The 18,166-nt window shown below is 38.1% G+C and overlaps 1 protein-coding gene across 1 annotated transcript in view; it reads left to right on the top strand.

Moving 5' to 3' along the window:
* Positions 1–14,626, top strand: part of LOC114633061 (cytochrome P450 2C70-like) — a 42,213-nt gene extending 27,587 nt beyond the window's left edge. The window contains exons 7-8 of the mRNA XM_028781683.1: positions 11,458–11,599; positions 14,190–14,626. Of these exons, the coding sequence (XP_028637516.1) occupies positions 11,458–11,599; positions 14,190–14,371 (324 nt within the window). The 3' untranslated portion in view covers positions 14,372–14,626. The remainder of the gene's footprint in view (positions 1–11,457; positions 11,600–14,189) is intronic.
* Positions 14,627–18,166: the final 3,540 nt, after the last annotated feature.

Below are 18,166 nucleotides of genomic sequence, written 5' to 3'. Positions count from 1 at the left end.
TTTTCAGTCTGTTTATCTTTCATGTAGAGGAAGGCTACTGATTTGTTTGAGTTGATTTTATAACCAGCCACTTTGCTGAAGTTGGTGGTAAATCTTTTTCAAGTCACAGTACTCTCCATGTAAATAAAAAAAAGATGTACATAGGTTTTTTTAAAATTCTTTTTTTATTGGATATTTTATTTATTTACAGTACAGATGTCATCCCCTTCCCCATTTCCCCTCCCTAGAACCCCTTATCCCATCCTTCCTCCTCCTTTATGCCTTTATACCATTTTGATTACATACATGTATTAAGGTCAGTTCTAGGTTAAGGGTCTAGCACTACAATAGATGCAAATAATCAAGGAAGAAGCAATACAATAAACACAAATAGTCAAAGAAAAAGCAAGGCATTAAACCCAATTACATGAACTCTCCCATGATCACTGTTTCTAAGTGCTTATCAGGATGACCAAACTATCTGAGCCTACTTCCCTGTCCTAGCCAAAGGTAATTTTTATGTCTGAAGCCTATTCCTTGTTCTAGCCTAAAATTTAGATTCCTGTCTGAAAGTACTTCTTTGTTCTAGCCTAATATTTAGGTTCCTGCCTAAGATTACTTCTTTATTCTAGCCTAAGATTTAAATTCATACCTGAAATTACTTCTTTGTTCTAGCCTAATGTCAGATTCCTGCCTGATGCCTACTTCCTTGTCATTGGCCAATGTCATATACCTGCCAAGCAGCCCATTTCCTTGTCCTTTGCCCATGTCAGATTTTTGCCAAGCAGCCTCAAAGGCTCTCCACCTCTCCCCTTTTTTTATTTCATTAACAAGACTGAGCCTGTCTTAGGTCATTCTGACAAGAATGCCTTTCTTATCTATCATGGAATATGCATTATCAGAAGCAATGCACTTCTGTCTTAGCTAGGTAAGACTGTGTAGAATCTTACCTGCCCTTGGCTTGCCAAACTGTTAATTTAATAACTGTGTCTGGGGGTTCATTTTCAGGTTCAAGTCATGTACTTGGCTGCCAACATGTTGATGTTGTTGAAGAAAAGCTTTAACACAATGGGCAGGAATAAAAGTGTTCCCAGGACAAAAAGAGTAGCAAGATCAAGCTATGTATGTTATTTTTGAAGCTTGACCAAAACACAAATACTGACCTCAGGCCATGGGTTATTTTATCTGCAGTATCAAACAACGCTCAGCAAAGCAGCATTCTTGAAATTGAAATAAGCTCCCTATGTATGTTAAAACATCCCAAGAGGTGTTAGAATTATGCCAAATACACTTCATGTGTCATTAAACTTGTTCCTAATTGTAATGACTACCACTGTAAATTGTAGAACTAACATGAATCCAATGGTATTTGGCATGACACTCAAGATGACTCCTTACCCTTAAATTCTGAACCTCCTTCCAGTAATTTGAATAGGATAAATAGCATCAATCCATTCTTCCAATTGCCTACCTAAATCCTCTTGTATTTTCAACACATTAGAAACATTTTTTCTTTTTTGCTAAATGATTAACAAAAGTAGCTGTCTTAACTTCTTGTGTCACAGCAATTGTGGAAGCAGTGGTGCTAGCAATTAATGTAATTAAAGCTGTTACAACAGCAATAAACAAGCCCACTACCCTCTTGATTCTGCATAAAGCCTGACTCATTTCTTCCAGTACTTTCAAGCTATTTTTAGAATACCAAAGTTCTGTGATACTCAGGACACTAAAACAAAAGCTGGTTGATAGACCTCCATAATGGACATGCCGAATTTCCAAACACAAACACAATGACAAGGTGTACAATCAATGCAACTTACGTTAAATACTGTAGAAGACACAAAAGTATTTCTAACTTGACAATTAAAAGAGCCTTAACACATGTGATGACACCTGTTTGAAATCCAGATACTGCCTCAATTTTATTTCTTTTTCTTTTTGAATCTTGAAAATTTATTATTTGGGAGAATATCAGATATGGATCTTTGTGCTTTATAGGTCATGATAATATAATCAGAAAATATACATTTTGAAATAAAGTCAAAAGAAAATAATTACATATAGCACATAGTACAATTTTATTTCTTAAAAGCATGACATCATAGAGAACTGCAGCTAATTTCCATATATGTCTCTGAAAATGTCCAGAACCAGACTTCCAGATGAAGACTGTTATTTCCAATATTGGATTGATTTCTAGGCCAGTCCATCATTAAGTATGAAAAACTGGTCACATGTAAGAACAATACAGGTGTCATTATAATGTCTCTTTTTGATTCTCTGTTGAACAAGGTCTAAGAACTTTAGGCAAGGCAGCTTGCCCCATCAGGGGTATAGGTAAGCAATGGTGGGTTGGGAATTTATGTCCAATACAGCTTCTCATTCACCATTGTCAGGGAACTCAGTAAACTCACAGATCAGCATCATTCTTTGTCCTGGCATCAGCGTGTCTCACCCATTGCTCTGGTAGCCACCATGCTCCTTCCTTCCCTTGAATTTCCCCTCAGTGCAGCATCCGGCCTTCAATGGACCTAGGCTCTTCTCCCACTGATGCCCAACAAGCCCATCTTCCTCAACAAATACAGTTAAAAACGTGGGTCCCTCCACATGTGTTCCCAGGCTGGCTGTTTAGACCCAGTGAGCTCTGGTTGGTTGGTATTATTGCTCTCCCTGTGGGGCCACAAGCCCCTTCAACTCCTTCAGTATTCTTTCTAACTCCTCCACTGGGAACCCTGTGGTCAATTTGATTGTTAGCTGTAAGCATCTGCCCCTCTGTATATGTCAGGCTATGGCAGTGCCTCTCTCTCAGGAGACAGGTATATTAGGCTCCTGTCAGCATTCACTTCCAGACAACCACAACAGTATTTGCAGTATGGTGGTGGCATCTGGGAAGTATCTCCAGGTGGGACAGTTTCTGGGTGGTCTCTGCCCCACACATTGTCTCATATTTGTTCCTGTGCGTATTTTGTTACTCCAAGAATGACAAAAGCACCCACACTTGGGCTTCCTGTGGTCTGTAAGTTATGTCTTGGATATTGTGATATTTTAGACTAATATCCACTTATCAATGAGTGCATACCTTGTGTGTTCTTGTGTGATTGTGTTACCTCACTCAGGAGGATATTTTCTAGTTCCATCCATTTGCCTTAGAATTTTATGAATTCATTATTTTTAATAGCTGAGTAATACTCCATTGTATAAATGAGCCACATTTTCTGTATCCATTCCTCTTTTGAAAAACATCTGGGTTCTTTCCAGCTTCTGGCTATTATAAATAAGGCTGCTATGAACATAGTGGAGCATGCGTCCTTTTTATATGTTGTAGCTACTTTTGGGTATATGCTCAGGAGTGGTATCACTGGATCCACAGGTAATATTATGTCCAATTTTCTGAGGAACCATTAGACTGATTTCCAGAGTGGTTGTATAAGCTTACTCCACCAACAATGGAGGAGTGTTTCTCTTTCTCCTTATCTCTTATCTCTTTCTCCATATCCTCGACAGAATCTACTGTCATTTGAGTTTTTAATCTTAGCCATTCTGACTTATGTGAGGTGGAATCTCAGGGTTGTTTTGATTTGCATCTCCCTGATGACTAAAGATGTTGAACATTTCTTTACGTGTTTCATGGCCATTCGATATTCCTCAGTTGAAAATTCTTTGTTGAGCTCTGTACCCCATTTTTAATAGGGTTATTTGATTGTTTGGAGTCTAATTTCTTGAGTTCTTTGTAAATTTTTGATATTAGCCCTCTATCAGATATAGGATTGGTAAAGTTCTTTTCCCAATCTGCAGGTGGCCGTTTTGTCCTATTGACAGTGTCCCTTGCCTTACAGAAGCTTTGTAATATTATGAGGTCCCATTTGTCAATTCTTGTTTTTAGAGCATAAGCCATTGGTTTCCTGTTCAGGAACTTTTCCCCTGTGGCCATGTGTTCAAGGCTCTTCCTCACATTATTTTCTATTAGTTTCAGTGTGTCCAGTTTTATATGGAGATCCTTGACCCACTTGGACTTGGGTTTTGTATAAGTAGATAACAATGGATTGATTTACATTTTCCTACATGCTGACCTCCAGTTCAACAAGCACTGCCTGTTGAAAATGCTGTCTTTTTTCCACTATATGGATTTAGCTCCTTTGTCAAAGATCAAGTGACTATAGGTATGTCGGTTCATTTCTAGGTCTTCTATTCTATTCCCTTGATCTTCTTCCCCATCTCTGTACCAATACCATGCAGTTTTTATCACTACTGAGGTGTTTTATATTATTTGTGATTATTGTAAAGGATGTCATTTCCCTAATTTCTTTCTCAGCCTCCTTATCTTTTAAGTAGAGGAAGGCTACTGATTTTTTTGAGTTAATTTTCTATCCAGCCACTTTGCTGAAGTTATTTGTCAGGTTTAGGAATTCTCTGGTGGAAGTTTTGGGGTCACTTAAGTATACTATCATATCATCTCCAAATAGTGATATCTTAACTTCTTCCTTTCCAATTTGTATCCCTTCGATCTACTTTTGTTCTAATTACATTGGTTAGGACTTCAAGGATTATATTAAATAGATAGGGAGAGAGTGGGCAGCCTTGTCTAGTGTCTGATTTTAGTGGGATTGCTTCAAGTTTCTGTCCATTTAGTTTGATGTTGGCACTGATTTGCTGTATATTGCTTTTACTATGTTCAGGTTTGGGCCTTGAATTCCTGATCTTTCCAAGACTTTTACCTTGAAAGGGTATTGAATTTTGTCAAATCCTTTCTCAGCATCTAGTGAGATGGTCACGTGGGTTTTTTAGCTGAGTTTATTTATATAATAGATTACGTTGATGGATTTCCATATATTAAACCATCCCTGCATTTCTGGGATAAAGCCTACTTGATCATGATGGATGATTGTTTTGAAGTGTCCTTGGATTCTATATGTGATAATTTTATTGAGTATGTTTGCATTGATATTCATAAAAGAAATTGGTTTGAAGTTCTCTTTAATTGTTGGGTCTTTTTTGTGTTTTATGTATAAGCATAATTGTGGCTTCATAAAACAAATTTGGTAGTGTTCCTTCTGTTTCTATTTTGTGGAACAGTTTATAGAGAATTGGTATTAGGTTTTCTTGGAATGCCTGATAGAATTCTGTATTAAAACCATCTGGTCCTGGGCTTTTTTGGGTAGAGAGATTTTTAATGACTGCTGCTATTTCTTTGTGGTTATAGCACTATTTAGATGGTTTACCTGATTCTGATTTAACTTTGGTGTCTAGGAAATTGTCCATTTCATTCAAATTGTCCAGTTTTGTTGAGTATAGGCTTTTTTTAGTAGGATCTGATGATTTTTAAAAAATTTCCTCAGTTTTTGTTATGTCCCCATTTTCAGTTCTGATTTTATTAATTTGGATACTGTCTCTGTGCCCTCTGGTTAGTCTGGCTAAGAGTTTGTCTATCTTTTTGATTTTCTCAAAGAACCAGCTCTTGGTTTTGTTGATTCTTTGTCTAGTTCTTTTTGTTTCTACTTGGTTGATTTCAGTCCTGATTTGAATTATTTCCTGAAGTCTGCTCTTCTTGGATGCATTTGCTTCTCTTTGTTCTAGAGCTTTCAGGTGTGTTTTCAAGTTGCTAGTGTACATTCTCTCCTGTTTCTTTTTGTAGGCACTTAGAGCTAATAGTTTTCCTCTTAGCTCTGCTTTCATTGTGTTCCACAAGTTTTTGTATGATGTGTCCTCACTTTCATTAAATTCTAAAAATTCTTTAATTTCTTTCTTTATTTCTTCCCTGAACAAGTTATCATTAAGTAGAGCATTGTTCAGTTCCCATGTGTATGTATGTGGGCTTTTCATTTATTTTATAATTATTGAAGACCAGTCTTAGCCTGTACTGATATGATAGGATGCATGGGATTATTTCAGTACTTTTGTATCTGTTAGAGCCTGTTTTGTGACAAATTATATGGTCTATTTTGGAGAAAGTACCATGAGGTGCTGAGAAAAAGGTATATTCTTTTGTTTTAGGATGAAATGTTCTATAGATTTCTTTAAATTCATTTGGTTCATAACTTCTGTTAATTTCACTGTGTCTCTGTTTAGTTTCTGTTTCCATGATCTGTCCATTGATGAGACTGGGGTGTTGAAGTCTTCCACTATTTTTGTGTGAGGTGTAATGTGTGCTATGAGCTTTAGTAAAGTTTCTTTTTTGAATGAGGGTGCCCTTGCATTTGGTGTATAGATGTTCAGAATTAAGAATTCATCTTGGTTGATTCTTCCTTTGATGAGTATGAAGTGTCCATTCTTTTCATTCTTAATAACTTCTGGTTGAAAGTCTATTTTATTTGATATTAGAATGTCTACTCCAGCTTGTTTCTTTGGACCATTTGCTTGGAAAATTGTTTTCCAGCCTTTTATTCTGAGGTAGTATCTGTCTTTGTCACTGAGGTGCATTTCCTTTATGCAGCAAAATTCTGGGTTCTGTTTATGTATCCAGTGTGTTAGTCTATGTCTTTTTATTGGGGAATTGAGTCCATTGATGTTAAGAGCTATAAAGGAGAAGTGATTGTTGCTTCCTGTTATTTTTTTATTAGAGGTGGAATTATGTTTGTGTAGCTATGTTCTTTTGGGTTTGTTGGAAGAAGAACACTTTCTTGCTTTTTCTAGGGTATAATTTCCCTCCATGTGTTTGCTGTTTCCCTTCTATTATCCTTTGTAGAGCTGGATTTGTGTAAAGATATTATGTAAATTTGGTTTTGTCATGAAATATCATGGTTTCTCCATCTATGCTAATTGAGAGCTTTGCTGGGTATAGTAGTCTGGGCTGGCATTTGTGTTCTATTAGGGTCTGTATGATATCTGTACAGGATCTTCTGGCTTTTATTGTCTCTGGTGAGAAGTCTGGTGGAATTCTGATAGGTCTGCCTTTATATGTTACTTGACCTTTATCCCTTACCACTTTTAATATTCTTTCTTTCTTTTGTGCATTTGGTGTTTTGATTATTATGTGATGGAGGGAATTTATTTTCTGATCTAGTCTATTTGGAGTGCTGTAGGCTTCTTGTATGTTCATAGGTATCTCTTTCTTTAGGTTAGGGAAATTTTCTTCTATAATTTTGTTGAAAATATTTACTGGCCTTTTAAGTTGGGAATCTTTGCTTTCTTCTATACCTACTATTCTTAGGTTTGGCCTTTTCATTGTATCCTGTATTTCCTGGATGTTTTGTGTTAGGAGTTTTTTTGTGTTTTGTGTTTTCTTTGACAGTTGTATCGATGTTTTCTATGGTATCATCTTCACCTGAGATTCCTTCTTTTATCTCTTGTATGCTGTTGGTGATGCTTGCATCCATGTCTCCCAATCTCTTTCCTAGGTTTTCTATCTCCTGGGTAGTCTCCCTTTATGATTTGCTTATTGCTTCTACTTCCATGTTTATGTCCTGAGTTGTTTTGTTCAGTTTCTTCACCTGTTTGGTTGTGTTTTCTTGTAATTCTTTAAGGGATTTTTGTGTTTCCTCTTTAAGGGCTTTGACCTGTTTACACGTGTTCTCCTGTGTTTCTTTGATGGAGTTATTTATATCCTTCTTAAAATCTTCTATCATCATCATTAGAAGTGATTTTCAATTGGAATCTTGCTTTTCTGGTGTCATGTGGTAATCAGGACTTGTTATTGTGCAAGGACTAGGTTCTGAAGATGTAAAGTAAGCTTGGTTTCTGTTGCTTATATTCTTGTGATTGTCCTTCACCACCTTGTTATTTCTAGTGCTACCTTCACTCACTATCTCTGACTGCAGCCTGTCTGCCCTGTTATCTTGGCTGTGTCATAACTCTTCAGAGTCCAGCTGTCTCTGTTTTCTTGTGATTCTGATACCCTGGTTGTGATAGCTCCTGGGAGTCAGGCTGCTTCTGGGCTCCTGAATTCCTGATGTGCCCAAGCTCCTGAGATCCTGTGATCCTATTATCCTATGTTCCTATGTGTTAGAGCTCCTGGGAGTCCAGCCTCTTCTGGGTTTTGGGGAGTTGGGTGCAGAGCTAAACCTCAGGGCTGCTCCAGGTGCAGGTGTAGACAGGAAGGGTCCTGTGTCACTGGCCTTGAGGGTAGTCTGTGGTTCCCAGCAGGTCCCAAATTACAAATTACTCCCAGTTTTGGGGGAAGGGTTGTGGTTTACTCACCTACACTCCTGGATGTGTTAGAATTACTGGGATTCCAGCCTCCTCTATGCATATTCTTTTGAGTCTGAGTTACCTCACTCAATGATAGTTTCTAGTTCCATTCATTTGCTTGCAAAACTCAGGATGTCTTCCTTTTTAATAGCTGAGTAGTATTGCATTGTGTAAATGGACCATATTTTCTGTATCTATTCTTCCACTGTGGGACATCTGGATTTTTTCCCTGCTTTTGGCTATTGCAAATAAGGCTGCTGTCGGGCAGTCGTGGCACACACCTTTAATCCCAGCACTTGGGAGGCAGAGGCAGGCGGATTTCTGAATTCGAGGCCAGCCTGGTCTACAGAGGATAGCCCAGGCTATACAGAGAAATCCTGCCTCAAAAAACCAAACCAAACCAAACCAAACCAGACCAGACCAGACCAGACCAGACCAGACCAGACCAGACCAAACCAAAAACAAAAACAAATAAGGCAGCTATGAACATAGTGGAGCATGTGCCCCTATGGAATGGTGGGACATCTTCTGGGACTATACCTAAGAATGGTGTAGCTGTATCTTTAGGTAGATCTAATTCCAATTTCTGAGGAACCTCCAGATTGATTTCCCGAGTGGTTGTACCAGTTTGGAAGACCACCAGCAATAGAGGAGAGTTTCTCTTTCTCCACATCCTTGTCAGAATCTGCTATCACCTGAGTTTTACATCTTAGCTATTCTGATTGTTGTACGGTTCATTTTTATTTGCTTTCCCCTGCTGAGTAAGGACTTTGAACATTTATTTAAATGCTTCTCAGCCATTCAAGATTCCTCTGTTGTGAATTCTGTTTAGTTCTATATCCCATTTGATTGGGTTGTTTGGACTTTTGGAAGTTAACTTCTTGAGTCCTTTATATATTTTGGATATTAGCCCTATATCTTATATGAGGTTAGTGAAGATTTTTTTCCCCAATCTGTATGCTGTTGATTTGTACCATTGGCTATGTCCTTTGCCTTACAGAAGCTTTTCAGTTTCATGAGGCCTCATTTATCAATTCTTGATCTTAGAGCATGAACCATTGGAGTTATGTTTAAAAAATTTTCCCCTGTGTCAATGAGTTCAAGGATCTTTTCCACTTTCTCTTCTATTAGATTCAATGTATCTGCTTTATGTGTCCACTTAGACTTAAGCTTTGCGAAAAATGACAAAAGTATATCTATTTTTATCTTCAACATGCAGACTGCCAGTTAGACCAGCACTAACTATTGAAGATGGTTTCTTTTTTATATTGTATATTTTTTGCTTCTTTGTCAAAAATCAAGCATTCCTAAGCATGTGGCTTTATTTCAGAATCTTCAATTGTATTCTGTTGATCAATGTGTCTGTCTCTGTACCAATACTATACAGTTTTTATTACTAATGCTCTGTAGTATAGCTTTAGGTCGGGGATGGTGATTCCCCCAGAAGCTCTTTTATTGTTAAGAATTGTTTTTGATATCTTTGTTTTTTTGTTTTTTCATATGAAATGGAGAATTGTTTTTTCCATGTCTTTGAAGAATTGTGTCAGCATTTTGATGGGGATTGCATTGAATCTGTAGATCACTTTTTGGGACCACTTTTACTATATTATTTCTACTAATCCATGAGCATGGGAGATCTCTCCATTTTTTGAGGTCTTTGATTTCTTTCTTGAGCGACTTGAAGTTCTTGCCATACAAATCTTTCACTTGTTTACAGTTACCCTGTTGCAGGATATTTCAAAATGGCAGCACACAATCTTGTTTGCTCTTAATCAGCTGCAATTTTCTCACCACTGACAAGATGCCAATGTGGGATATGGTTCTGCCAGTCTTCCATGATGTCTCCACAAGGCTGAGCTGTGCCCAGATCATCCAGCCATCTACATGGTACCCAGTAGAAATGAGACTCTAATGGTTAAAGATTATCCAAATAGCTTTATATATTTGGTAATGCTCAAATAACAAGATGCCCACACAATTAGGGGTGTAAGTCAATACCCAACCTAGATATATCAACTACTTTTGACTGCTAGAGACATGCATATGTCTGCTGACATGTTCCTCTCTCTCTCTCTCTCTCTCTCTGGTCTTCTCTCGCTGGTTTTCTCTCCCTCCCTTACTCCTCCTCTTCCTTTCCTTACTCCTCCTCTTCTTCTCCTTACTCCTCCCACCTTAGCTCCTCTCAACTTGCAGGGAAAATATTTCACTACATTACCCCAAGATATTTTATATTATATGTGGCTATTATGAAGTTTATTGTTTCCCTAGTTTCTCAGCCAATTTATCATTGGTATGAAGGAAGACTACTGATTTGTTTGAGTTAATTTTATTTCCAGCCACTTGGATGAAATTGTTTATTGGCTGCAGAAGTTCTCAAGTAGAATTTTTAGGGTTGCTTATGGATACTATCATATTATCTACAAATAGTGATCTCTTGATTTCTTCTTTGCCAATTTTCTATCACCTTGATCTCCTTTTGCTCCAGCTTGATAAGACCTGATGGAGAAAAGAAGATGTATGTTTGATTGGCTCCTGATTATGATGCTCTAGATGTTGCCAACAAGATTAGGATCATCTAAACTGAGTCCAGGTGGCTAAATCTAAATATACACCTGTTTTCACCATAAAAAAGACATACTGAGAGACACACACAGAAACCATACTATGTAAACAAAAGACATGTAGATTTAAAACAATACCAGAGAATGCATTCTGAACATAAATTCTCCAAAATATTATTGAGTTTGTTTTGTGTTGTCCATTGTCTGCTTGGCATTTTACCTGCCATAAAGTGTGTTTGTCTGTGAGAGTGTTGGGGAAAACATTTCTTTTCCATGAGAGTAATTATTTATCTGAGATAGCTTTTTGGTTAAGGATGGGGGTGTGTCTCTACTTCTCTTCTCATGTTTGGGACAAACGATGTTTGTCTTAGACCTTTGAAGATTCTGTTCATGCTGCTCAGTTGTGGTGAGTTCATATAGCATGCCAGTCATATTGTGTTTACAAGGCTTTGTTCCTTGGTGCTTCTATCTCCACTGGCTCTCATATTCATTCTACCCCCTTTTCCAGCAAGTTGAAATGAATTTTCAGTGACATTTCTCTGGGAGATGACATTACTGAATGTATATTAAGATTGATACACTGTACAGTACTTTTCTAATTTGGCAAGCTGCTGGCATCAGATCACAAACTATTGACAATGACTGGGTGGTCAATTTAAAAAAAAATCTAGAGTGTGAATTATAGTATTTAAGACTTGTTACACCAGGGATTGATGTTTTGTTTCACATGGAACATATGACTTTTCATTTTCATTACTTTCTTCTTAAACAATGTTGGTTCTCTTTCTTTCAGGGCACAAGTGTAATGACATGTCTGACGTCTGTCCTGAATGATAACAAAGAGTTTCCTCACCCTGAGAAGTTTGATCCTAGCTACTTTCTGGATGAAAGAGGCAACTTTAAGAAGAGTGACTACTTCATGGCTTTCTCAGCAGGCAAGTAAGCTTTGTATCTGTGTGAGTTATGGCCCAGTTGATGTGAGTAGAGCTATCTATGCACAGGGACATCTGTGGATGGCATGAATAGCCATCTCAGTGAGGCCAGAGGCACAAACCCCAATGGGAAACTGCTTCTCACTTCTCATTGATTTAGAGGCTCCACCTCCTGTTTCTGCTTCACTTTTTAAAATCTTTTTCTGGAAGAAATCTTATTCTACTGAGGCTTTTGTCTCTACCCAGAAGTGCCAGGTCACTGTAAAACCAAGGAAGCCCTAAGATGTCCTTTCTGAATCACTGCTTCCCTATATGAAGAGACCCCATGAGCATGTCAAATCTTAAAAAGGAAAGAATTTGACTGGGTCTGGCTTACAGTTTCAGAGGTTTAGTCAATTATTCTTATGGGGGGAAGCATGACAGTATGCAAGTAGACATGTGTTGGAGAGATAGCAGGGAGTGCTTCATCTGGGTTGGCAGGCAGCATGAAGAGAGAGAAAGTGGTATTGGTTTGAGTATTTGAAAGCCACCCCCACCCCCAGTGACATATTTCTTCAAACAGTGGCACACAACTCCAGCAAGGCCACATTTTCTAATGCTTACCAAATAGTGTCATGGTCTAGTGAACAAGTATTCAAATAAATGAGCCTATGAGAATCATTTCTATTCAACAACCACGTTCTACTTTCTAGGCCCCACAGGCTTGTAGTCATATCATAATACAAAAGTACATTCAGTCCAGCTTCAAAAGTTTTCATAGTCTATAATGTTCTCAACACTGTCTGAAAACTAAAGTTCAAAGTCTCTTTGGAGACTCATGATAACCTCTTAACTGGAATTCCGTGTAAAATCATAATACAAAAGCATATCACATACTACAACAGATAGTGGCACAGGATATCAATTATTATTACAAAAGGGAGGAAAAAGAGTATAGTAAGGAAATATTGGTCCAAAGCAAGAGAGAAAAAATAAACCAGCCGGTTAAAATACAAACTGAGTATCTCCATGTCTGATTTCAAAGTGCTCTTCAGATCTCCAAATCCTTACAGCTTTGTTGCCTGCAACATGCTTCTTTCTCTTGGGCTGTTTCCACACCCTTTTATCAGCTTTCCTGGGCAGCCAACCCATGATTCTCATATCTCCAACATCTTGAGGCCCTCAGTGAAATCCAGAATTCACTGTTACAGCTTCACACAGTGTCCTTTTTGGGCCTCCATTCAGGAACATCCCTGGCAAACAAGTGGACTCAGCACCTTTCCTTAGCTGCAGAGGGAAATTCCATAACTCATTTTCATATCTTTGACTCTAAAGCCATAACCATGTAGCTTAAGTTGTAAGGTTCTTCTGCTTGCTGGGGTTGGAACATGTCACTTTCACCAGTCAAATACATTTTCACCAGCTTCCTGTTTGATTTCCATGAATTTTTTCACTGTCTAAGCTTGGCTATTCTATATTATTTCTGTACAACAGATTGTTCTTGAAATCAGATATTTGCCTGCCTTTGCCTCCCAAGTGCTGATATTAAAGGCATGACAATATATGTCTCACTACAAGATATTTTTTTAATAAAACATTTGTAAAATTTGGCACTTAGGAGGGTGGGATCTTGTCCTAAGGAATTTAGAAAGTGTATGTGGAAGAACAAATGTGAGAATAATTTATTATATGCATGTATGAAACTTTCAATTAATAAATTAATAATGTGTTTGAGACAAAACACATCTACATATGAATGACACTAAATGCACTCAGTAGGTTCTCATTCAGTATTCATAATGTACTTATATAAATACTTCAGCAAGAATAATCAAAAAGGCATGGTGGCACATGACTTTATCCCAGAACTCTAGAATTAGAGGCAGGTGGATCTCTGTGTGGTAAAAGCCAGTATGGTCTACACAGCAAGTTGCAGGACAGCCAGGGCTGTTAGGTAGAGAAATTCTGTCTTGCAAAAAACTAAAAGAATAATTAAACTATTCATGAATTTTAGAATGAGTGGACAGAAGTTTTAGGAGTCATGGAAGGAAGGGGTAAAAATGATGTAACTATATTACTCATTTATGAAATAGAAAAAAGTAAAAAAAAAGAAAATCAACCAAAAAAAAAAAAAAAGACCAGAAGTCTCAACTAACCTGGATCCCTGAGATCTCTCAGACACTGAGCCACCTCCCAGGCAGCATATAAGAGCTGGTTTGAGAACCCCTGACACACCCAAGGATATGACCTCAGTGAGATAAGATGTGCTTAATCCTCAAGAGACATGAGGCTCCAGGGAATAGGGATGTCTGGTGTGCATGTGTTTGTAAACATCCTCTTGGAGACAGTGGGGAGGTCAAATGGGATGAGGAACTGTGGGAGGGTGGACCAGGAGGTGGGTAATGACTGGACTGTAAAAAAATAAAAGTAATAACAAAAAGAAGAAAAGAATTTTATTTTGAGGAATGGGAGGAAAGAAATCAGGATAATGCAAAAATACAGCTGGTTATTGGTTAATTAGTTTAGGTTAATAAGTCATCCATTAACACATATTCTAAGTTTGTTAATGCAGAATCAGAGTTAAATGACTAAACAGTTGCCATGTCCTTTTTAGGAAGAAGAGCTTGTGTTGGAGAAGGTCTGGCCCGCATGGAGATGTTTTTAATCCTGACCAACATTTTACAGCATTTTACTTTAAAACCTCTGATCAATCCAGAGGACATTGATACCACCTCAGTTCAAACCGGTCTATTATCTCTGCCTCCATCATATGAGCTTTGTTTCATTCCAAACTAAAGCTAAGTAGTCTTTCACAAGGTGACTGAGACTCTGCTTTTACTTGTGAGCAAATGGGCCTTTACTGTCCTGTGTACCTGCATCCTGGAGTCCTTCCAGAGTGACACTGATGTTACTTCTGAACTATCCTAAATTTTTCTCAATCCTTTATGAATCACTCCTATTTTCACATATGAAAATTAAATTTATTGTTTCCACATAAAATTTTTGTTGCTATGTGTATCAAATCATTAAATATGTTTTCATTTCAGTTCATTTCAAATGTGAAGTATATTATCAATTGTTGGGCGCCAACTCTTAGCAGAAAGCAGCTATCATCTTTTCAGTCATCTCAGGCCATATACCCTGACAAAAGACTTGTTTTCAACAGCCCACAACAGCTGTGCACACTCTGATAAACATCTTGTTTTTCTTACATATCTTGTTTTGTTGTTTAATGCCCCCAGCTGCAAGGTGCACATGGTAAAGTGTCTTCAGCTGTGTTCCTCTGCTTGTGCTTATATATACCTATGATTTCCTTTCAATAAACGAGACTTGAACAGACTCTCTGTCTTGTCTCCATTCTTTGCATCTCTTGGCCTTCCATCTCCACTCTTTCTCTTGCAAGACCCTGACCTGCAGGCTGGAGCAGCAGCTAGGTCCAGGACAAAGTGGCCCCCAAACATGGGGCAGAACGGGCTGTTACAATCAATCTCATGTCTTATTTTAGTAAAAGTTAGCATTCATTTTGAAGAAAACTAATTTAATATGGAACTCAATCTTTACTCATTCCTGTGTCATTTTCTGGGAGAATAATCTCTCAGTGATGTGTCATGTATACATTTTGTCTTTTCTCCATAACTTAATCAAATATGATTACATATAGATTTCTTCATATGCACTATTATTTATGTAAATAAACAGGCAGATGCATGCATATGTGCACAGGAAGGTAACAAGGAAAGATCTTGCATACCAAGGGAAATAACATGAGATAAATCTTGAATTTTCCAGTTTTCAAGAATACCATTCTCTTATCTTCCTCCAGAGCTACCTCTCCACAGTCCATGTATATGATTCCATATAACCTTTATACCCAAACAATACTATGTACATGCATGGGTTTATTGTTAAATATGATGTGCCATTTATAGAATATATTATACATGTTCATGTGAGACTCCTACCCTTACTTCTCTGCCTGCCAGTCCACTCAATACAAACCTAGTATTGGCAAGGTCTGCCCTGTCCTCTTTGCATTACATCTTCTAGGCCACAGTTCTGCCTGCATCCCTGGAGGTCTGTTGTCACATGGTACAATCAGCTCTATGTGCAATCCTAGAGGCCTGTTGCCATCAAGGTTTACCAGCTCTCGCTATAGTCCCATAAGACTGCTACCTACCATCAGGAACTACCAGGCTCCCCAAACTATAGACAACCAGATGAAGGCCAGTGTAAGAACATAATCAACAAAAGCCAGGGTACCACCAGAACACTATTAACTTTCTACACCAATTCCTAGATATCCTAACACACCTGAAGCACAAGAAAATGACCTGAAATCTAATCTTATCAAAATGATAGGCATCTTTAAAGAGGAAACAAATAATTCTCTTAAAGAAATACAGTAAAGTACCATCAAACAAATAGAGGACATATAAAGGAAATGAATAGATATAAAGAAAAAAATACACCATACAAACTGAATAAATCTGTTCAAGACCTGAAAATGGAAAGAATAGCAACAAAGAAAACAAAAACAAAGGCAATCCTAGAGACAGAAATCCTAAGAAAGAGAACATAAACTACAGTATCTAAGGGATGGAGGCATCTCAGGCATATAATGGTAGAAGAAATTGATATGTTGTTCAAGAAAAATCCAAAAATCTAAAAGGTTTCTAACACTAAACATCTAGTAAATTTGAGACAGTATAAAAAGACCCAACCTAAGAATATTAGGAATAGCTCTAAGGTTGAGAGAATGTCTTTAACAAAATCATAGAAGAAAATTTTCTTAACCTAAAGAAAGGGAAGTCTATAAATGTACAAACAGCTTACAGAACACAGTATAGATTAGACAAGAAAAGAAAACCTTCCCCTTATATAATAAACAAAACAATAAAAGTATAGACCAAATAAGTAACACTAAAAGGGGAAAAAGGCCAAGTAATATATAAAGGCAAACCTATTAGAATTACACCTTGTGGGTCCCTTCTGGAGGGTCACCCATGACAATCTCTGGCCTGGCTTGATGCAGGGGTCTGGGGCAAAGGGGACAGAATGTGAGCAGGGAGGGGGAATTTGGCTCTGCTGTCTCTGCCGCTGCCTCCACCCGCATCTCCATTGTCTCTACCCAGTTACTCCCAGGTGTTGCACCCGTCTCTCCTTGCTTAGCTGGTCTGTGCTGTGTGGGTGAGGTGCCAGCTAGCTAGCCTAGCTAGCAGGGAGGAGAGCAGATCTCTTCCCCAGTGTTAGAGCTTTTGCTGGACTGGTGAGGTGCCAGCTGGCTGTTGAGGAGTGGAGGGTCTAGAAGGCGCCTAGGGAAAGCAGATCTGTTCCCAAGTGTTACAGCTCTTGCAACAGAAACTCTCAGAAAATGGGATGATTCTCACACACCTTTACTTTTCTTGAATCCCTTATATACAGTTTTGAGGTGGGTTAGGGTCTGGCAGCAGATAACCCCTATTGGCTTGGTCTGAGAGCTCAGAGAAACCTCATCTACATATGGGAGAGCTGGATGGACTATTCCTACATAACCTATGGCCATAGACCTCTCTGTGGGAGGGGCTGTGGGGGGGCTGAAGCTGAGAGAACCAGGGGCCCAGGAACAAAAGCCAAACACCTTCTGACCCATTGGTGTCCGGGGTTAGAAGCCTGTTCAACCAGGCAGCCAGATGCCTCTCACAGCCCACTGCCCTGCTACACCTGACTTCTCAACAGAGACTCTAAAGTCCAGAAGGTTCTAGACTGATGTCTTTCAGACCCTCAGAGATGACATATGACAGCCAAGACTACTATAACCAACAAAACTTTCAATCACTATAGATGGAGAAAACAATATACTTCATGACAAAATCAAATTTAAACAATATCTTTCCACTAATCTAGCTCTACAATGGATATTAGAAGGAAAGCTCCAACCAAATGAGGCTAACCATACCCAAGAAAACACAAGAAATAAGTAATTTCATACTAGCAAAACCAATTGAAAAGAAACACACACACACACACACACACACACACACACACACACAAATAGCAGCTCCACTAATACAAAAATAAATGAAATTAATAGCTGGCCATTAGTATCTCTTAACGTCAATGGACTCAATCCCCAAATAAAAAGACACAGGTTAATAGACTGAATACATAAACATTCCAAGCAAATAGCTGGAGTAGCCATTTTAATATCTAACAAAATAGACTTATGTAGGCTTAGATTTTTCAAAACATACTTTATTAAGGGTTCTCAATTGCTTCAACTCCCATCTTTCTAGCCTACTGTTCAAACGTAGTGGACAAAAGATGGTATATAGTACAAGGGAATATAGACCTGTTTAGAAGTAGGTCTTCATTGTCAAGAAGACCTACTTGACAATGAAGATACTTTCTTAGTATCCTTGCCAGCAAGAGCTGTCACTTGAGTTTTTGATTTTAGCCATTATGATTGGTGTAATACGGAATCTCAGGGTCATTTTTGATTTGCATTTCCCTGATGACTCAGGATGTTGAACATTCCTTTAAGTGCTTCTTGGCCATTTGAAATTTCTCTGTTAAAAATTCTCTGTTTAGCTTTGTACCCCATTTTTAATTGTG

The sequence above is a fragment of the Grammomys surdaster genome, unplaced genomic scaffold (assembly GCF_004785775.1).
Source record: "Grammomys surdaster isolate TR1022 unplaced genomic scaffold, NIH_TR_1.0 513, whole genome shotgun sequence".
NCBI lineage: Eukaryota > Metazoa > Chordata > Mammalia > Rodentia > Muridae > Grammomys > Grammomys surdaster.
This window is presented reverse-complemented; position numbering and strand designations above follow the sequence as displayed.